Genomic DNA, 22,424 nt, shown 5'->3' with positions numbered 1-22,424 from the left:
AAGAAAGAAAACCTCACTGGGTGCATGTGAGTCACTGGACATGTTTAAAATAGCACTTTAGGCCTATATGGTATTCTCCAACTTATAGTGGATACACTCCTCTTATTTTACAAAGATTCAGACCAGACACAATGACATGCATTTAATGTAGAACTGCCCCAGTCGGGCAGAAAGATGTTAGAGGAAAGCTGACCTTTTATAAAAAGTGGTGTTGGGGGGATAAGGGCATACAGTGAGGAGTACAATTTCATCACCCTGCCTGTGGCTTACCTCTCCCTCTCCCTTTTCTCCAGGTGCTTTTTAAAATATCCTCAGACATGTCCACAAGCAAGACATAGTGGGTATCTGAGTACCTAGAATATTTTCAGACCTGTGATAGCTGAGAAATAATGATCCCCAAACTGCAAATTGCTCTAATAGAAAGATTAAGTTATCTTTCCTAAAGGCCCTTTATTGTGAAGATAGGGTTCACATGACCCAACATCATGGGTTATTTAACTAGCAATATGCCATGGTGCCTGCAGGTGCTATTTGGTACAATTGACCCTCAGCAACTGATACGTTGTATGAGCCCAGCTAGCATGTGTTATGCAAGGGTTAAACTAGGTTTGCACAGTACAAGAACCCTTGAGTCAGATAAGTGAAGTGGCAGCAACACATGTCCTTCATACACCACAGCTCAACTTTAGTTAAATAATCCAAGATGAGTTGTTGTATCATGCAAACTGGCCCACTAGATGACTATCATAATATTTTGTGACCAGCGGTTCCAGGGTTAGCTAATGCATGCTCCTAAACATGTACTTTTTTAAATATCTGCTCCTAAATATGAATGAAAACTAGAAGGTCTTCTACATATGTTGACATTGGAATTTGAGTCATGCTGTCAGTAGCTGAAGGGCCATAGGTCTGCTTGCAGTTTTAACATAGGCCTACATCCCATCTGCCTTCTTAGTTGATGTGCTTCTGCCTAGTCTTCCACTCCTAGGGACAAACGATTTGAGAAAACTTGGGGGATTTGGCCTGTACTCCAGTAGTATAGACCTGTGCATTCTGCTTGACCGGAGCTATATCAGATAATATTCATTACTGGGCTGATTAGAAAGGCAATAAATAAATGCATGCCTTATCATTATTCTTTCCTTCCCTTACTCCATACCTCACCTTTTGACAGTAGAGCTAAGGTGTGCAGAGACATAACTGAGGTTCCACCTGAGGTCATATGCACAGACAGTGTCTCAAGTCATTTGAGAGTAACCCTGGAGTATCATTTCATCACTGTGTGAAGCAATTGCATGAGTGATTGATGTCCAAGGAGAGAAGAACTAAGTGAATTTTTTTACTGGTATTCCTACAAAAGGAGGAAAGTGAAAATATTTGAGGTGAATATAGGAAATTGAGGGACCCATTATCCCACATGTTCTTTGACATTCTCCTTAGTTCTGGTCAGAATACATTCCTTTTCCTGACATTCAGGATACTTCAGGTGAGACTTTTAGTATACAGTAACTCATTCACAAAAATTTGCTAGGGTCCAAGTGACATCAGCTTCAGCTTGTTCTCTTCCTGTGTTTTTCCACTTACTTCATCTTTTTTCTTACTGTGGAAAATTGGTTAAGGACAAAGAAAATAGCTGCACAGTGCTTTCTGATAGTGCTAAGACCTTTCTGCTTGGAAACAGCTCCATGGATTTACTTAAGCATTTACTTGCAATGGAAAAAAATCAAGAATTGTGCATGCTGAAAATCAAGCTGTGTACAAGCATAGCTAATGCCTGGGATTTTGAAATCATGTGCAAACTAATAACACAAACCTTGATGGTGAGAAGGAAGAACATTCCTTTAAATTTGGCTTCCATTTATTTTGTATATCAGGGCTGGAGAACCTGTGGCCATCCAGTTGTTTGTGGACTTCAACTCCCTTCATCCATAGCATTGGCCGTGCTGACTGGAGCTGAGTGTTCCAGTTTTCTGCAGAAATCAGTGGAACTTCACAGTGCTTAACTTGACCTATATACATTTCCCCATATATCATGCCCTATATATATGCGACATATAATTAGAGGATGAAAACATATGCATATCCCCAGGTGAAAGAGGTAGAAGGAGATTCTAATAATGCCTGCATGCATTTCTAAGCATACAGCCTTGTGTGATTACTGCAGACATAATGCTGCCTCTCTCTCCAGCTATTGCACATGTTAAGGAAATGAGACTGTGAAGCAGGGCCATGTGTTTCTTCCCTGTAGTTGTTCCCTTGGGCACAAACCTCTGCCTACAGCCTTTCACAGCTGACCTTAACAGGCACTGTGGGCATTATCATTCATTCCTGCTGACATTAAACAGGACTTGAAACCAGAGTGGTGATTCTCGTGGCAATAGGTAACTTAACAATAGTGCATTTGGAGTAGCCTGTCCTGTTCTGGGTGTCACCTTTGATGAAGGATATGGACACTTAGAAACACATCTAGAAAAGGGTGATAAGGATGGTGATAGGAAATAAATGGTTAGAAAGGATGGGTGTGTTTGGGGGGAAGCATGATAACAGCCACCAAGTATCTGAGCAGCTGTCACTTGGAAGAAGGAGCAGCTTTGCTTTTTCCTGCTCAACAGGGCAGGGCTAAAACCAACTGATGGAAATTAAAGGGAAGCAGATTTGGGCTGAAAAGTATATATAAAAGGTAGCATTGTTTGACAGTGGAACAACCAACTTTGCCTGGTTTTCCTTTGCTTATTTAAGGAAAGGCCCCATCAAGACAGCTGTAGCTACATTCTAGATTTCAGGGCCTATGTTGAATGGGGTTGGATTGGATGACCTCTAAAGCTCTTTCCAACTCTATGATTCTGAGGGGAAATATTTAAACTAGTTAAAATGCTTCTCTTTTCAAACAACATGCACTTCAGGATATTTATATGTCTTGAAAAGACAGAAGACACACACATTCTTTGTTGTTATGTCCATGAATCCAAAGAGTTGCAAAAGAACCCCCTCCCCACATTCTACTCATGGTCCAGTTTCCCTACATACTCTGCTCTTCAAGTGTGTATGTTTTGTGGAGAAAATAAAAGAGGTGATAGAAGGCGGGGCAGGTTCACACGGGGCGAAACAGCCACTTGCTCGAGCAAAGATCGTTTTCTTCAAGCGAATCCAAACTGATCTCCGTGCGAGCAAGCTGCATGCACATGGCGAGTGCAAAACTTCTGGGGCGGGCCAGTTAAATGGGCATGGCAGGCCAGATTTGGCCCACGGGCCGTAGTTTGAGGACCCATGCACTATACCATTGGCGTTTTAATTTGCATGAGTAGACTTTTCAGTACTGAACCTCCTGTACTGATAACAAGAAAACAGTGGAAAGTTAACTATCTTTGGCTTTGACCAACTTTTTGTAAAGATTTGCAATGGCTTTGTCAGGGTGACTTAAGCCTGGGTTCTAAGCCATCCTGACAACCCCATGACTTGTTGCTGAAGGTGTTTCACCCACGATGGGTTCTTTCATCTCCCATACCTGAGCAACATGATCCATCACTGGTCAAACTCACTTTTTGCCACCAGACAAGACTGACGAAATTCCCTTATCTTTGCTGTCAAGTGGTTGATCTTCAGAGCCAGCCACCCCCTAAGTGTCCAACAGGCATTCAGGGATGGCTGGCAAAGGCTTTTTCCGCTCTCTACATCTGCTGCAAGCCATTTTCAGCTCACCAGAACTTGGAATAAAACTTACAACTTCTGTATTTTTGAGACTTCAACAGCATCTCTATACCTGTTAAAAAGAAATCTCAACTTTGTAGCCACATGCAGGCAAGCTGTAGCAAAAAGAAACAGCAAAGTACCTGAGATTAGGGGTGGGTTTGCCTCCCAGTGTCCCCTCCAGTTTGACTTGGTTCCCAAGATGAGGCAACCCTGGAATCAAGCAAAATCGGTGGGACTTTTCCAGGTTGTGTGGTGGGGGTGATTACTACCAAAGAGAACAATTGTGTCCCCCTGAGGAATTCCCACTAATTTTGCATGTTGTTGAGGCGGCAGCACCTACAATTTGTGGCAAAATGGAGGAGACCGGGCAGAAAAAAATGGGGTCTGTCTAAAATCCCAGGAACCTTACTGTGAAAGGGGAGAGTTTGAATCCCCCGTTTTTCTAGCAATTGTCTTACTGGGCTCTTGAAGCACTGGGCAGCTGAGTGCAAGACCTGGCAAACATTTCAAAAGGAAAGTGGGAGAGGATCCGCTTACTTGCTCTCTCAGGGGGCAGCAGACAGTGAGTGCCTGCTGAACTTTGCCAGCCAGCACATCTTTTGCCACACATGCCTGCCGTTGTCTGTAGTTGTGCAGAGATAGCAATAATTTTTTAAAAAGGCATTTTTGCAGGAAAATTATTTTTCTTATTATTATTTTTCGATTTATATCCTGCCTTTTTCCTACAAAGGGCTCAAGGCAGCTTACATCTTACATCTTCTCCTCCATCTTATCCCCACAACAACAACCCTGTGAGGTATGTTGGGCTGAGTCTGTGACTGGCCCAAAGTCACCCAGTTGGCTCCATGGCTGAGCGGGGACTAGAACCCAGATCGTCTGAGTCCCAGTCCCATGCTCTTCACCACTACACCACACTGGCTATTAATTTTTTGAAAAAGTATCCCAAGGCAGTCCTTTCAAGATACTGCTGACAATCCTTGGAGGGACTTCCTGAGGATTGAGGGGAAATGAGATGGGCACAGACAGAACCATGACTTGCCTAGTTTTCTGTCAGGCACATTATAGATCACGTTATGTGTAGCCTGTTCTACCATGTGGGTTGTCTTGTCATGTGGCCCCACACTTTGAGGACCTGTTAATGTGATGGGACCTGTATGTATGTAAAAGTAATCTGTAGAGAGAAAAGGGGAGAATTTGATTGAAAGAGTGGGATTCTGAAATAGGTTGGTTTAATCTGGGGGTCCTTTTTAAGTGAAGAATTGTGGATTCTCAACATGGACTTTGCCTGTGGATTTTATTCTTTTCTCACATTGCATAAACCATGTTTTGTGTCTCCACATGTCTCCATTTGGTTTTCCTAGGCCTCTTTGCATTCCTACACACTGCAAATCCATGTTCTAATGTTGTTACTCCTGGTCCTAATCTGTATAGAGCTTTTGATAATGAAAAGCAGGCATTCCTCTGGTTAAATACCATATTTGGTTTTTCTCCTTTGTTTTGAGTTCATGCTATTTTTATGCTGAAAAACAAAGGGCATTTATATTATAAAAGATATGTTATGACTACTTTAACAATCTTAGGGTTGAGCTCTGATTGTTTGCTCAGAATTAATACCCACAGATTTTTACAAGTCTTCTAAGTAGGTATTAGATTCTGGCATTATTAGGATCTATTTCTTTCACTTTCTTCTGGAAATTTTCATTTATTTTGATACTACCAATAATATGTGACATTTATATTATGAAGGAACCACCCAATCTTTAAATCTTCCCCATTTGAAATTGCATGCAAAAATGCTTAACTCTGGTTTTCTGCACAGTGTTTAAAATATACTTTCTTTATTTCTCCCTTCCTTCATTCTGTCCTTCCGTCCTTCCTTCCGTCCTTCCTTCCATCCTCTAACCCCCATTGACCTCGTATTTAAAAACCCACATAAACAAAATCCATTCCATTTTGATTGTGTGTTTCTCAGAATATTTTGGCAACTGTTTGCATTAGCCTGTTGTACATCTTGATATGTAAACTTACAGTTTAATTAAATGAATAGTCACTATGGTAATATTAAGGTTATAAACTTAGGCAATTATGTAATGCCACATGTATAATTATTTTTTCTGATTTTAGGTACTTAGAGGTATGTGAAATAATTATGTAAAGAGGATACTATTAGCGGAGGTTTTTCTAATTATCTTAACTAGTGGTAAAACTCTTCTTCCTTGCTTTGCTTTGTGTGCTAAATACGGAAGTTGTGAAATAACAGTACTATATCAGATTTTAACATGAGAGCAGTCTTTTAGAGATAAACAATCTTGGACAGCAACATCTGTTCTGTTTTAATAGTTCATCTTATGCTGAAACATTGGTAACAGTCCAGATGGCTTTTTATCTGTGAATAGAATAGCCTTCATTTTCCTCTCTTAGTAGAGGCATTGATTGTTTTTCCTAGCAAAAATGAATTTTGAAACTGTGTGGAAAGCCTCTGAAAGCAGACCCTTTTAAAAGTTCACTTTTTCTTTACTCCAAATGCTCAGCCCTGTAGCTGCCCTGCAAAGTGTGTGTTATGAATCCTGCAGGGGGAAGCAGCTGGGGACATACTGTGGACGGAGGTGAGAGTTAAGAGAGCGGGAGCCTGCCGCAAGCTTGTCTGGCACTCTCCCTTGCCCTTCCCCTTGGTATAAATTCCCTCTCCTGTTCCTTCCTGGCCTTAGCCATGATTTATCATTCTTTATAAGTGCACTAACACTAAATAGAGCTCTTCCCTTAGCCAGAGATGGAAACTGAGCCTGTAAAAGTATGGCTAGGACAGAACCTTGGTTAACCATGCCTTATAATGCTTTTTTCAGCAACTCCACCTGTTGCAGAGAGCTTCTGCAAATCTGTTGAGCGTGCACACACATGCAGGGTCTTGTATTGAACAAGCTGTCTCAGGATGCTTCCAGATGAGATTCCTATTCTGCAGTCACCCTGCTCATTCACAGGGTGGTGGTCCTGGCGACTTCTCCCATTCCTCCTACTCCTGTATTTTCCCATTGCTTCTTACGATGTTTTCCTTATTATGGAAAATTTGTTAAGGGGAAAAGGACATGTAGTAACAGAATGCCTTCTGACTGTTAATGGTAGGAACCCTTAGTCTGGAAGCACCCCGCACCTAATGCGAACTGCAGGTAGATTCTGGAGTCTAGCCCTACCATTCATGGGCTTCTTAAAGGCATTAGCTCATTGTGTATTATGAAATTTGTTGTTAAAATGTCTTATATGCTTTTTGAAACACTTGTGTGTTTCTTGAGGCCTAAAGAAGACTCCATAAGTCATTTTGTGTTAGCAAAATGCATGCTGTTATATAGGTGTGTATTTGCTATATAAGCAGATACTGAGAATCATCTTATATCTGTGTGGTAAGCACCTGGAGAAGTGGTTCACATTATGACCTTAGGTAATAATTATGTTGGCCAAACAATAGCCAGAGGTTTGAGATCAACCATTGTTGCTTTGGCTCAGCAGGGAGGTATTGGGCAGAGAGTGTGCTCAAGCCCTCAGGAAGTATTTTCTTTTCAGCTTTCAGCATGCCTGTTCTTGATCACAGTTCTAAACTGGTGAGAGATTTAACTCTATATAAACAGTGGTCTGATAGCTTTGTTGCCTGAAATCTGACCTGTCCCTGGGAGCTCTGCAGACTTGTCAAAACTGTGAATGTGTAAACGGAAGCGAGTTTTCCTGTAATGCAGCATATTCAGGAAATGTTGGTTGTGGGATCTGGAGGACATCAAATCTTGCATATTCTACACAATATCAGTATCTGTATTTTAAGACTATGATTTCTCCCAAAAATATGAGCATATAAGTCACTCTGAAGTAGTAATCTGGGTTCACACAACATGACAACTCACTGTGACTAGCTTCCCATGATGGGGCATTGCGTCATGTGAACAGGTCACTGATAACCCATGCTCAAGAACTGAGTATGGGTTGAATATGGATTGTCATTAAGAGACATGAGTTGTTGCTGAAATGTGGGTTATCATGTTTTCTGAATAAAGCTGGAATAACGAATTCAGGTGAAAACTCACAGTGTACAACCTACTAACAAAGCATGGCTCCTCTTAATGGGTTGTTTGTGGTGAACAAGCCATGGCTTGTTACCCTACCTCACTTCTGACTGCACAATAATCCACATTGCAGCAACCATCCACACTCAACCTGTACTCAGTCCTGGAGTATGGGTGAACCCAGTAATTGCATTCCAGTTCAGTAGGGTTTCTGAGAGGATAAATTTAGTTGTTCCAAGTAGGAGAAGTAGACATAAGGCAGACATTTAAGCTGGATGGATGAAACAAGGAATATCTTCATCATCATCATCATCATCATCATCATCATCCCATTGCATTACTATCCTGCCTTTTTTCCTCTTGTTAGGAACTCAAGGCAACTTACATTGTTCCGTTTTTTCCTCACAACAGCAACCCTGTGAGGTAGGCTGGGATGAGGGTCTGAGACTGGGCCAAAGTCACCCAGTGAACTTCTTGGCCAAATGGGGACCAGAACCCACATCTTCCAGATCCTCAAACTAACACTCTAACCATCACACCACACTATCTCTCAAAAGGGAAATTATTCCATGATTCTGATTCCATGAACCAGCAATACGATAAAAGATTTCAAGTTATAGAAAACAAGCCAGTCTCCCTGGACATGTTGAAGCTCTAGAATGTGCCTGAAGTAGTTCTTTAGATCTCAGCCTTTAGCCTTTAGCACAATAACACAAGGGTTTAACACCATGGATTCTAAGCCCTTAAACTGGCGCTTAGCAAGTCATCTCACCTCATTCCTATTCTAATTTAAAATAAGTTACTGTACATGACTTCCTCTTTAGCTGCAGAACATGTTTTAAATCTCTTAAGTTTCAGAAAGGTTTTGTGATGTTCAGATATAAAAGTTAGCTGCCTTTCTGGTTCTTAAGATTCTCTTTTTTAAGGAAGGCTATTAGCACATTCTTAAAGGAATGTATTGACAAAAGTAGCAGTTACCAAAAAAAAGTAAGTGAATGAGAGAAATTTGAAATGATTTTGTACTGTTTTTCAAGTATGACTTCCCATTAATTATTATAAGTCTTTGCATATATCAGAAGAAAGACATCAAATGAATGTGTTTTCCATATGTTTACTGTTTCTTTGCTCTCTTTTGTTTTTGCTCTTGGCATTTGTTTCCACATAACTTCATATTTACTTTCTCTGCCCCTTCCTTTCTATTTCCCTTTTAGAAATCTTCTAGAGTCTCTGAGGATGACATCAGGTTGAGAAAAGAGAGAGACCAATACTGTGCCAATTTCCTGCAGCCTGCTCGTGTTCGTTCAACAAAGGAAGACAAAATGGAAACTGAAGCCCTTGTCTCAGATCATAAAAATATCACAGTAGGGACTTCAACATATGCAGGAGACAATCAAACTCACTTATTTTCCCCTGCTGCCAGTCACAATGGACTTAAAGAAAGACATGAATCCTTGGACAGTGAGGTTGCTAAAGAGATCAGATATCTTGATGAGGTGCTAGAGGCGAACTGTTGTGAATCTGCTACCGAAAACCCCTTTAATGGGATGTCTTCCTCCTCTCCAGAGCCAACTGGAGCTATTGTTGTGGATGGCTCAGGTCCATCTGTTCATATTACTAATGATTCCACAGCACTCCATAAAAGTGACATCATGGTAGTTGGTGGGCAAACACCTCCAGTTGTTGAACACAGTGGAATAAGTGCGGTCTCTGGGAAGCTAAAACCAAATGGCCATTCTGTGGACGTACTACAAGAGGAACATGGTGACAATCTAAAAGTACCGGTGAGTCCCTGCTCTTCCACAAGCTCAAGGTCTTCCAAAGATGGAGAAATGACATTAGCCACCATTAAGAAGGAAGCCAAGTTTGAGCTTAGAGCCTTTCAGGAAGAAAAAAAGCCATCCAAGCTCTTTGAAGAGGAGGACCCAAGAGAAAACTACAGGGTGCAGAAAGTGAGACCTTCTGAAGAAATGATAGAGCTGGAAAAAGAGAGGCGGGAACTCATCCGAAGCCAGGCAGTCAAGAAGAATCCAGGCATTGCAGCAAAGTGGTGGAACCCACCCCAGGAGAAGACATTAGAGGAACAGCTAGATGAGGAGCATTTGGAATCTCACAAAAAATATAAAGAACGCAAAGAGAAGCAGCAGCAGCAGCCACCGACACCTGTGAAATATGTCTCCCATTCCCCTGTACCACCAGATCCAGCGAGCCTTAAAAAGGTTGACATTGTCACTGAACAAATAGATTTCTCAACTGCACGGAAACAGTTTCAGTTGATGGAAAATTCAGGTCAGCTAAACAATACAGCTGCACCCAAGAGATCAGGGAATCCCAAAATGTTCACAATCCAGCCCTTCTACAAACCAATTGGCCCATCCCAAATGGACCGGCGAACAGTCTCAGTTACAAAACCTGTGTCTGTGTGTGGACAAACTGTACAGGTTGGCAGTAAAGATATAACGATTGTAAAAGCTGAGAAGGTCTCTTGTATCTCAGATGATAACAGTATCCAGAATGTCTCTGGTGACCCAATGCAAGTGTCTCCTTGCAGTGATTCCACTAAGTCTGGCCCAGCTGCAAAGATCTGGTCAAATGATGGTGAATTCACGAGTGTGAAGGCAGTCTTGACGTTGGTGAGGGATGATGAGCCGGGCTTACTAGATCAGTTCTCAAAGTCAGTCAATGTGTCTTCCCCTCCAGAGGAACTGGACTCTGGTTTGGATGAATTGTCTGTGAGATCTCAGGACACAACAGTTTTGGAAACACTTTCCAATGACTTCAGCATGGACAATATCAGTGACAGTGGTGCCTCCAACGAGACAATGAATGCCCTTCAAGAAAATTCGCTCACTGACTTCTCTTTGCCCCAGACTCCTCAAGCTGACACACCTTCTGAGGGTCGGGGAGAGGGTGTTTCAAAGTCTCTTAGCGACCATGGCTTTTATTCTCCTCCCTCACCATTACTTGATGGTATGCTTATCGATGAACAGTTGGAGTACCAGGCTGGGCTATTGGTTCAGAATGCCATTCAGCAAGCCATAGCTGAGCAGGCAGACAAAGTAAGTTCCAGACAAGCAAAGGACACCACAGTGCAAAAGATTTGTCAGGTCAAGGAGCAGAAGGAGATGGACAAGGCACCTTCTTCAGAGAAACGGCACAATCCAACATTTCAGCCACCTCAGGTGTCATCTCCAGTACAAGAGAAACGGGATACAGCACCAAAGACATCTGCAAGTCCAGACTCTGCACTCAGGGAAAGGCAGGCCCCACCACCATCTCTTGTTGCTCAAGCCACCCAGCCAACCACTGTGGAGGAACCCAAGCCAGAAGTCAGCTATTTCAGCAAGTATTCAGAAGCAGCTGAGCTCAGGAGCACAGCTTCCATTCTGGCTATGCAAGAAGCAGAGGTGACAGTAGGCCCTTTTAGGCTAAGATCCAAAAAGCAGAGGACTTTGTCCATGATAGAAGAAGAGATCCGTGCAGCCCAAGAAAGAGAGGAGGAGCTGAAAAGACAAAGGCAGGGTATACAGTTGACCCGGAGTCCTGTTGCCAAGAGTGCACCTCTGCTATCCACCAAAACTGCATCTTACAGAACTGCACCAGGTAAGACCTTGACAGTTGATCCTTAAGTCAACCAAGCTGCTTTTCTCAGGCTGCATCCTTTCTTTTAGGGTAGACGTGTCACCCTGATCCAAAACTTCCTCAAGGATCATATGAAATGCCTTTTTCCAAAAATGGCAGTAGGATACCTGCAACATGCCCCTGAGCATTCGCAAAGCCTCCCCCCACCCCCCACCGGCTCTCTCCAGCATCCGGTATTCAGAAACCGACTCCTGGAGCAGAAGGTTCCATTTAGCTAATGGGACCAGGAACTATTGGTGCCTAATAGAGCTCTGCATCTTGTAGCAGGGAACTCCGCAAGTTAATCACCGAAGAAGTGTTTTTTTATCTGCCCTGAGCCTGCTGCTGATCAGTTTCGCAAGTTCCTGAGCTCTAATGCTGTATGAGAGACTGTGGGACATTGACAGAAGTTTGTTGAAAGTGCAGGGGTGTGATGGCTCGATCACCCTCTGGGCAGAGAGCTTCTTAGCTGAACAGAATTCCTGTATAGCTAATATCGTCCTCTAATGTCAGTGTAAGAGATACTAAAAGACGTTTCTTTAGAGTTTGTACAATACGTATATCCTTGAATTAAATTTTGTTCTGCTTATAGCACTTCCCAATCAAGTTTCACGTACTGTATTTTTGTTCTTAGCATTACTAACCAATCTAAAATTTCATCAAAATCTGCCATTAGGCTTACTTGACAAAACCTGCTTCTGAAAGAGCCACTTGAATGACATTAAGTACATTTTGTGTAGCATAACATTATAAACTGGAGTCCTGGCACCTCATGGTAAAGATGGGGCAGCTGGGCAGTTTGTCACAGATTTCCTGATCTGAGTTGCTTCCATAGCAAGCAAGTGGTTGAGTATAGCAAAATCTACAGCCTAAGTCTAATTCATAATGAGAACGATGCCAAACTTCAGGCTTCTGTGGCATTCATGCTCTTTGCCCTAGTAGCCTGTCAGGCCACAGGAGAAAGGTTCTCACAAGGTCAGGCCCGTTCTGTGTATTGGCAGGCTCAAGTCAACAACCTGAGCTAAACTTTTATCAAGCAAGATGGGACAAGAAAGTGGCATTGGAGGTGGCTTTGTTAATGCTACCATTAAGTGTAAGATATAGGCTACAATTAAAGGCAGGGGTGGACAGGTTGTGGCTTTCCAGATGTTCTAGCCCCATGATGTTCCAGATGTTCTACTCCCATGACCACTGGCTTTTGGCTATACTGGCTAGGGCTGTAGGCCAAAGCAAGGTTTCCACAAGTTGTCCATCCCTGATTTATAAGACTGACAGAATGGCAAGGATTCAGATGAGCTGACTGAAGTGGTTTCTTGTTTCTTTTGATAGATTGTCAAGCCTCAGTATTTCAGATTTTCTGACTTGGTCTGTTTTTATACTTCTCTATACAAATGCAGAAAATGATATATAGAACAAAGCGAAAATTGGGGTGTGGGGTAGGGTTAAAGCCTGAAATGAAACTGTGAACACGAAAGATGTGTGTGTGTGTGTGTGTGTGTGTGTAAAAATACTAAAAGGAAATAAATAATTTAAATTAGCTATTTATTTATTTATTTATTTATTTAGGACTTCTTGTCCACTACATCAGCCCAAATGACTCCATAAAGGGTATAGTGTTCAGGCTGCAACAGAAGGGGGCCTCTCACAGATCCCTTGTAAAATAAAGGGTACTCCAAAGAATCATTTCTCTATTGTGTACTACAAGGAGAGGCTCACTGGAAGAACTTACTGGTTCGTATGATCAGCAGCAAATTTGTCAAACAGATTTATCAATCAAGCAAAGATTTATTGGTAACAAATCTTTCCAGGGTAATCTGTCTAATCAGACTAAGAGAGGTGGAGTGTGGGAAAATTGAGGGCATAATATATTTGGATTTCAGTAAAGCTTTTGACAAAGTGCCCCATGACATTCTGATTAGCAGACCAGCTAAAATTTGGCTGGATGGAGCAACTCTCAGGTGGATCCACAGTTGGATTCAGAATTGGACTCAAAGACATCTTCTCATACTGGGGAGAGGTAACAGAGAAACAGAGCAAGTCAGAAGGGACCTCCCAGGGTCTAGTCTGACCCTCAGCTCCAGGCAGCTCCAGTCATGACATGCCTACTGAGCAGGTAACAAGCAGGGCACTGCAGGGCTCAGTCCAGGACCAGGGCTCTTCAACAGTTTTATTAATTACTTGGGCAAGGAGCTCCAGGGAATGCTGATCAGATGTGCAGATCACATAAAATTGGGTGGGTTAGCTACTATCCTGGAAGGCAGAAACAAAAATCAAAGTAATCTTGACAGGCAGGAGTCTGAAAGTAGTAGAATGAAATTCAGAAGGGACAAATAGCAAATTCTGCATCTGGGAAAAGGGAACCAAATGTACAGATAAAAGATGTGGGATACTTGGTTCAACAATACTGTAAGTGAGAAGGATCTTGGAAGTGTTGTAGAACACAAACTGAATATGAGTCAACAGTGTGATGTGGCTACGTAAAAAGCAAATGCCGTTTTGGGCTGCATTAATAGAAATAGAGTTTCCAAATGGTGTGAAGTACTGTTTCCCCTGTACACAGCACTAATTAGGCCCCATCTTGAGTATTGTGTCCAGTTCTGGGCATCACACTTCAAGAAAGACCTCCTAGATAACCTGGAGGGGGTTCAGAGGATGATCTGGGAAATGGAAACAAAGCCCTGTGAAGAGAGGTTGCAGGAACTGGGCATGCTTAACCTGGACAAAAGAAGAATGAGGGGAGATGTGACACCACTTTTTGAATACTTGAAAGGCTGTCTGTCATGCAGAGGAGGGCCAGAGGCTCTTCTCAATCATCTCAGAGTGCGGGACACAGAATAATAGACTCAAGTTACAGGAAGGCAAATTCCAGCTGGACTTCAGGATTCCCTGATTTTTAGAGCAGTTTCTCAATGGAAACAGTTACATAGGGCAGTTGTGGGTTCTCCACAGTGGAGGGTGCAAGAGGCCTTTGGACAGCCATCTGTCTGGGATGCTTTGTCTGAAATCCTGTATTCAGCAGTGGTTGGACTCCATGGTCTTATAGACCCCTTCCAACTCTACTGTTCTATGATTCTGTGAAATCATGGGCTATAGTAGGGTTCTGGAGTGCTTTGTTAAATTCTGGAGCAAGCAACTCTGCCTGCCTTCACAGGCCACAATAAGCCATACTGTCCAGGATTGATTGCCACAATAAGTCATGGCAGTGACCACCTGCCGTAGCTTGAATAGTCACAGTTGTAGCCAATACACACCAGCCACTGTTGTTTATTATTTAATCCACAGTAAATACTGGCAGTTTATTTAAACCACAGTGGATGCCAGCAGTCTTGCAGATTTTTATATGCTTTTATAAACAAGTAGTATGCACAATCCAGCTGAATTTAGGTACTTTTAACTCCATGGGTCCTCAAACTACGGCCCGCGGGATCTGGCCTGCGCCGCTGTTCGCCGCCCCACGTGCGCTTGCTGCGCAGGCAGGGAAGTGGTGGCTTGCTCGCTTGGAGATGGACTCCGAGCGAGCAAGCCACCGCTGCACGTGCCCGATGCCACCTCATGCACGCCCGACAGCCACCTCACTGGCCCGTGCCCCCAGGCACCCCCACCTCACCAGCCCACACGTGTAGCCACCGCCTTTCAACTGGCCCCTTATTGGAAAAGTTTGAGGACCCGTTTAACTCCTTTGATTCTAAGGCATATACTTAATTTTCCCATAGACAGCAATGGGTCTTGAATGCACTTCATATTAGCCAGAATGTGTCTTTTATACTGACCTGTGTGCCTTCCAGTGAATGATAAATGATGTAGTCATTTATGAGGTAGAAAAATAATAGACAATCTCAGGAATTAAGGAGAGGAAACTTCATCAGTACAAGAAAGCAATTTTTCTGCTCAGTATTTACTTCTGATCTTAATGACAGAAGGTTACTTCAGAAACAGAAACTTTGGTTTATACTTGGAAAACAAATCTCAGTTCCAGTTCCAAATGGGTAAACTAGCTGGCCACATTTTAATGTCAGCAGTTTTGGTTAGGCTGCTGAATCCATCCTGAGTAACATTTCCAAACATGCGTTCAAGTATTCTTTAGAACTAATAAATAGTCTATGCAAGAAAAAGAAAGAAAGTGAATAAATGATCACATTTTGCTTTACCAGCACACTAACAGTAATGCACCTTACAGCTCTTTGCCAGGATCTGCCCTTTCTGCTCCAGATTTTAAAGGTGGTTTCCTATTTTCGCTGTGGTCCACCAGGAGCAACTGTGTCTTCGATGGGCATTTTGTGGTTCTAAAAATAACTTGAAAAAGGTGGAAACACTTGTTTCTGGAAATGGGCAGATCAGTGGAGGTCAGAGGAAGGAGCTTCATTGACCTGCCTCAGTCTGGAAATAAGCATTTACAATCAGGGTTATTTTTAAAAGTTCCACTTCCCTGTTGCACAAGCAGTGGGTCCCACATGTGCAACAGAACCAGCAGAAGTGGAACAGCCCCATTGGATACTGCAGGAAGAAAGCTTATCAACTGCACCGATGAATTTAGGGCATTCAGAGTAGATTTTTAAGCAGTTCAAAAAACTCTAAAGAAAGCTAGATGCTGGGAAAACACCAAAAGTATAACTGAAAGGGATGTTTGAACAATGTGTACATCTGGATTCATCTTTGTGGAGAGCACATGACCATCTGGTCAAAACATCCATGTTAGAAAGGCAAACAAAATAGGGAGCATTATGATGAATGCACAAATGAAATGCACAGAACAGTAATGTATGTTCTAAGGCAGCCTTCTCCACCCCCTCAGCTGTGTTGGGCAACAGCTCCCTTAATTCCCCGCCAGCCTGCTCAGGATTATGGGGGTTGTGCTCTAGCATATCTGAAGGGTATATTGACAAATCTGTTCTATTGAGTGTACAGATCTTTATAGCATTTTCAAGGTATTTTGTTCATCCTCCCTCTCTACCCAGCTTAGAAGTTCAGTGCAATGTATGGGTTGCAGGTCTGATCTGAGAGAGAGAGAGTTTAAGCAAGTGGTATTCCATCCATCTGAGCTTCTTGTTTAAAGTAGGCCTTCTACTCCTCTGTGCACAGTGTTAGCATGGGACCACCCACTCAGTGAGTCCATACTATGTTGGCATTGTATGGATAGGTGTGGCAGTCCAGTAAGGTATCTCCATTGTGGAATGCTGCACAAGTGGTCCATTTGTTTTGCTTTTTATATACAGATTTTATCATTTATATTGTGCCACATTTAATATTTAACCATATTACCAGATATATGTAGTATTCATTTCATTTCATTTACTACATTTCTGCACCACTCAAAATCTGTCTGGGTGGTTTACAAAATGTAAAAACTTAAATATTCAGTATAAAAACTGTATCAGGCATAGACCATTCACAAAGGAAAGCTACAACACTGACACACCCTTTGCTTGGTTTCAACATTATTGCGAATCTTGAGTGAAAATCAAAATGGAAGTGTTCCTAAACTCATTTTGAAAACCCAGATTTATTCAGCAGTAACTTTAATCCTGGTCAATTTGAACATTTTAATGAAGTATAGGATACCAGAACAGGTGCCACCAGGACACACAGTAGACATGCTGAAAAGGCATTTTCTGCTTGCCTATTGAACTATCTTGTGAGTTTACTGGAGAAATATTTGAGGAACTCCAGGGAAGAATTCTTATAACTGCTAAGGGTATGTGGGTGCAATTATATTAATGAGGCTTTTCTTAGGTAAAATTAATATGGACCTCTGACTAAGTGACAGAGGTGTTAAACTTCAAAACTGTGGGCCAAGTTCAGCCAATCTGAAATCCAAATTTGTTCCTTAGGTCATGCTTCCTCTGTTAGGAGAGTGCATGTTTGTGTAATTTTGCATAAAGAAAAATGCAGATATAATATTACATGCATTTTACTGTTCTCTATTGTGTAAATACCTAATTGAGTTGCCAGATTTGGATAGTTATATTCCCAAGAATATAACTTGGGCAACTAACTCTTGATCACATGGCATTAAAGGCAAGCAACCCTATTCCATGTGGATATCAAATGCCCAAGTGAGAATGTGTCAGGCCAGCATGAAATCAGCTTATTCTGAAGGGGCCACCTTCTAGGCATGTAGGTTTTCTTTATGAGGATGAGAGCCCTGATTAAGGGAATGACCTTGTGGCCCCTAGACATTGTCTGGGAAGGGCATAGGTTATTTCAGATTCCAGGTCCAAAAGGCACAGAGCTCAAACCTCAGAGCAGGGGCTTTTTGCTCCATCCCGCTTTACTCCCTCACAGCTGGAGTGGAAAGAACTGCACTGTCTGCCCCTCCAAAGTCAGGAAAGCGGCCTCAGAGAAGAGGTGCAGGGGGTGGGGAGGGGCGGAGACTGCCAAGGCCAGAACACAGATCTTCTTGTGTCCTCTGCAGGCTCATTCACACATCCCTGACACCTCAGAGAGATGGCCAAAATCCGCATCTGCCCCTCCTTCCACTCTGCACTGGATGTTCAGAAGCCTCCAAGGTCAGGGGCTTGCAGGCATCAAGGATGATGAGGGCCCTGAGCAAAGTCCCTGTTAGAAACTGTGTGTAGAAGGCAGCCCCCTTCAGATGAAGTTAACATTTCAGCCAGAGAATATGGCCACACATCATTGTCAGTGGGGCTGAACTAGCCCCATACCTTCTTGCTTGTCCCTTTGCCTGTTCAGACTGAATGCCCAAAGAGCTCTGTTGGGTTTCCTAACTTCTCTTTACAGTTGGAGGTTTGTTTGCTTTTAATATCACTCAGTTTCTAAAGCAGGAAAAAAGCTTAAATTCCATTAATTCCTGGATCTAATGCGAAACACATTGGATAGCCCTTTTCAGACATCCTGACAGGATTGAATGTGTGTCTGCAGGGGAAAGAATTCAGCAATGGTCTTCATCACCAAACTGTGTGCATTGAATACTGTGCACAGGAAGTATTACACTGCATGATCAGAAAACCTGCAAAGCTTTCTCTCAGGGTTTCTAATTGTAAGAGGAGGTTTCTGTGCATCAAAGCTCACTTCCAGTGCTCAGAGGAATGCTTGTGAATCATGGCAGAGACACCTGGCACCATGACTTCTGTCCAGTCCTGACATTTATTCCACCTGATGAGAACATTTTAAAAGGGGCTGCTGTTTTTATGAGCCGTGTAAAGAAAATCTCTGCTGAACAAAACATATGCATGTGTGAATTCATTTTCAGAAAGGAACGCTTAATACCTGTCACTTCCATAGCTCCAGAATTGTTCGAGCTAAAACGAATATCTGCCCTTCAAGTAAAGGCATGTCAAGTTATACTTGACATGATTTCTAATGGCCCTTAAAATCAGTTTATAAAAATGAAGTCTCTTTCGTTGATGCATGAGCTGTAAAGACATTGTTCATTATTGTCAATGTTTGGGGGAAAGATTTACATGAGAAAAATGGCAAAGAAAACAGGATTGTATCTCCTTCCCCTAATTATTTCTATTACCCCTGCTTTTAAGCAATGTTCTACAGCCATAAAGTTTGGTGATCCAATAATATATCTCTTAGATGCCAGCTTAAAGTGATGCTGTGTGTTAATAACTGGAATATATTTGTATTTTTTCTATTTATTTTTATGTTGTGCTTTGGAACAGCAACAGTGGGAAAATGTTACTGTTTTCTTATGTAAGATTTAAGGAAATCAGGCTAATAGAGAATTTCAGCTTTGTTCTTCTAAGGGTTTAGTTTTAGGAACTTCTGATTTCCTCATGTTGCTCAAACATGTTTAATATTTCAGTATAATTTTCCACAACTAACTTTGTTTGTGCTCAGCTAGTGACCATTTAAATTTTCTGGTCCTCATTTCCTGGATGTGACTCTCTTGACAAGCTATATGACTGTCTCACACCCATCATAGTGGATCCTTGCTACTTCACAGAAAGATATAACTGACTGATTAAAAGTTTAGTGTCTTGTAAGCCTTTGTTTTGCCTAGGCTTTTAAACAGCTTTTAGTAAAGGACAAAAGCATCCATGTGTACCAAATGTGTCATCTGTGAGATCCAGGAAATTCCTAACAGGATATGACTGATGCTTCATGGCAGCTGTAGCTTTCCCTAAGTCTCCCTTTATGACCCTATTAGTGTTAGTGGATAAACAGTTGCTTCACAAAGAAAGAAGGTTGTGGTTTTCCTTTTGTTGCAGCTCAAACAGCATGCATAAGAGAACAATCCTGTATCCATTTACTTGAGAGTAAGAACTACTAAAAGCTGTGGGAGCCTTCTGAATAGATACATCTACTGAATACACTGTCAATGAAATGTTGCTTTAAAAAGAAAAGAGAAGAAAAGAACAGCAGGAGTTTTAAAAAGTTTTAAACCCCAAGAAAATGAATGGAAATGTTGCATGCAAAACCATGCTTGATCTCTTGTGTCATTTCTATAGAGCACATCCAGGTGCATTGTTGCTGATTTTAAAAAAAATCTACATTGCCTAACAAATGCACTTTCACATCTGTAGCACTTTCTTACTATATTTGTAATCAGTATGATGAATTGTACTTCCTACACTAACAGAGGCAAACAAAATGTGACAGTACCTGTCCCAGGGAGCGAGCAGTCGAAATTTCAGCACTGAAGGAGGCAACAAAGGAAAGGGTAGGAAGATGCCAAAGTAAAAAAAGATGGAGCAAATTCAAGTACAAAAAATCAGTTTTATTTCGGCTGGGAACAAGGATTAGGAGGTTAGGCTAAAGGATCCATGAGAAAGGTGGATTTTAACAATAAGCAAAACAGAGATTCTGATTATTTTGCCAATATTACTGAAGACAGAGCTCATGTGTACATTCAACAAGCCAGTTTATTCCATCATAGCTTAAAGCTTCTTCTTTTTTTTTTTTTTTTTTTTTTGTTAACCAACTGCTAGGTTATTTTCATCTGGAAGATTATGGGAAGATTTCCCACACCTCATGTGTGCAAAGTGCCAAAAAACTTCATGGTGGGGGGACGGGGACAACACAAACACCAAGAAGTAAGGCCTGTAGTTAAGAAAAGAAAAAGAAAAAAGCATAACCTGAAAAGCTTGCAGATTTGTTAAAAATCTGAAATATATTATGTATTTTTATTTTATTTTTTCTATACCGTCATTCATTAAAAATCTCATGATGGTTTACAATATGCTGTGCACATTAATGACCCAATGTCACCTTCTTGCATACTGACTAAGGAACCTTCACTGGGTGTACCTGCTGATCAGGACTGAGAGAAGGAAGCTTGTAGTCCAAGAACTAAAAATGCAAATAGGCACATCCTGAAAGGAAAGGAAAGGAGAAAGGAAAGACAGAAGAAATCAAAACTTAAACTAATTCATTACCAATTTAACTGTAATAGCGCGCGCGCGCGCACGCTCGCGCGCTCTCTCTCTCTCTCTCTCTCTCTCTCTCTCTCTCTCTCTCTCTCTCTCTCTCACACACACACACACACACACACACACACACACACACACAGGAAATTATAGGTTGTGGGTAACTGATAATTATATGCTAGATTTTTGTCTGTGAGGAAGAAGGAGCATCTCGCTGAGGTCACAAGATATGTGTGATCCAGCTGGAATGGAAAACTGGCTCTGTTGCTTTACTCCAGTTAGTCTATTTGCTGTCAAGTTACCCTGGTATAAAATGAAATATCCCACCGTAGACCAGAACTCAACCCAATTTGTAGCATTGTGATTTTTCTGAAGTCTATTTTCTGAAGGGGATTTAGCAATAAGAACTGCATGCAAACCTTGATATAATATTTATAGCCAATACTTTAATGATAGTTTATTAGTTTGACTAATACTTGCTGTGTGCCTGTCAGAGAAACAATATAGGTAAGTTAATAGCTTTTTCTCTAAACTACCACAGAATTTTGATGTTAAAGGATACCTTGCAAAACCAAGCCTTTGCCTGGTAAAATGGAAATACAATCAGTTATCAATTTTATAGAAAGCAAGAGCATGGCTACTTGGGCTGCTTCTCTCTCTTTCTTGTATTGCCATTACATTACCCTGCCCTATACCTATTGACTGGCTGTTTCCTCCTGAACTAGGAACAATTTGGTAGCAGCAACCTCAGTCCCAACAGCCCTCTTTGGGTACTTCCATATGGGAGGGGTTCTAGCATTAACAATCCAAATACATTGTTCAGTCATTCCATCTTTGTGCCCTGGATTATGTGCAGCTCACTGACTAAGGGATTCTCGCAGAGAATGTTGGACAAGCAAGACCTTGCTCTGGTGCAAACAGGAGTTTCTTAAGCAAGAGTTGTGTACCGATAAATACAGATCTGTCTACACCTGAATTAATAAGAGGCCCTGCGCTTCCTAAGGGTAACATACATGAGTGAACCAAGGGGATTCTGGTTTTTTAAAAATGGACAATGTAACAGCAAAACTTGTCCTCCAGTGCTATTTAAGAATCCCAGGATTCACAGGCACTGGGTGGACCATTGCCTGGACTCACTGGCCAATCTTCTGCCTAAAAGAGAGCACAGCAGTGATAGATTAATTCATATGGTTGTACCCATGTGTAATATGCACCCATATTACTCAAACCTAGTCACAAATGCAGTTAAATACTTCCAAGTCCTGTTAATTGTAGTGGAAGAGAATTCAGTTTGTCTTTAGCTGTTTCCCACTTCAATCTGGGCCACTTAAATAAGCTTAACCTTGGCTAGGGCCAAACGCTGGAAGATAGAATCACAATTTGGGGAATTTTCAGATATTTTTGCCTTCCCTGGTCCCAGAAAGTACTGCTGCTCATGCTTACATTTAAGAGTATGAAAGGGAAATGTTTGTATGATTTGTGAACAGAAACTAAATTCTTGCCTCCCAGTTCCACAAAAGATTTCCCTGTTCCTGCTGCATCCCCGACCTCTAGTGGCCACACGTCTTCAGGCTCATTACAAGAACTGCTCTTTGGCATTTGCAAAAGGTGCATGCAGATAAATAATAGGAGAGTAATTGGGAGGCTGCATGTGACCATCTATTACTTCTGGGTTTTGCTTTGCTTTGTTTTTAAGTAAAAACAGCTGCTGCTACTTTCAGGGGAACTTAATGGT

The 22,424-nt window shown here is 41.8% G+C and overlaps 1 protein-coding gene across 6 annotated transcripts in view; it reads left to right on the top strand.

The window, feature by feature from the left end:
- Positions 1–22,424, top strand: part of PALM2AKAP2 (PALM2 and AKAP2 fusion) — a 260,551-nt gene that overhangs the window by 220,588 nt on the left and 17,539 nt on the right. For all 6 annotated transcript variants that reach the window (XM_044452463.1, XM_044452462.1, XM_044452461.1 and 3 more), the window contains one exon: positions 8,948–11,336. In XM_044452463.1, the coding sequence (XP_044308398.1) occupies positions 8,948–11,336 (2,389 nt within the window). The remainder of the gene's footprint in view (positions 1–8,947; positions 11,337–22,424) is intronic.

Source organism: Varanus komodoensis, unplaced genomic scaffold, assembly GCF_004798865.1.
Source record: "Varanus komodoensis strain SLA01 unplaced genomic scaffold, ASM479886v1 scaffold72, whole genome shotgun sequence".
Lineage (NCBI taxonomy): Eukaryota > Metazoa > Chordata > Lepidosauria > Squamata > Varanidae > Varanus > Varanus komodoensis.
This window is presented reverse-complemented; position numbering and strand designations above follow the sequence as displayed.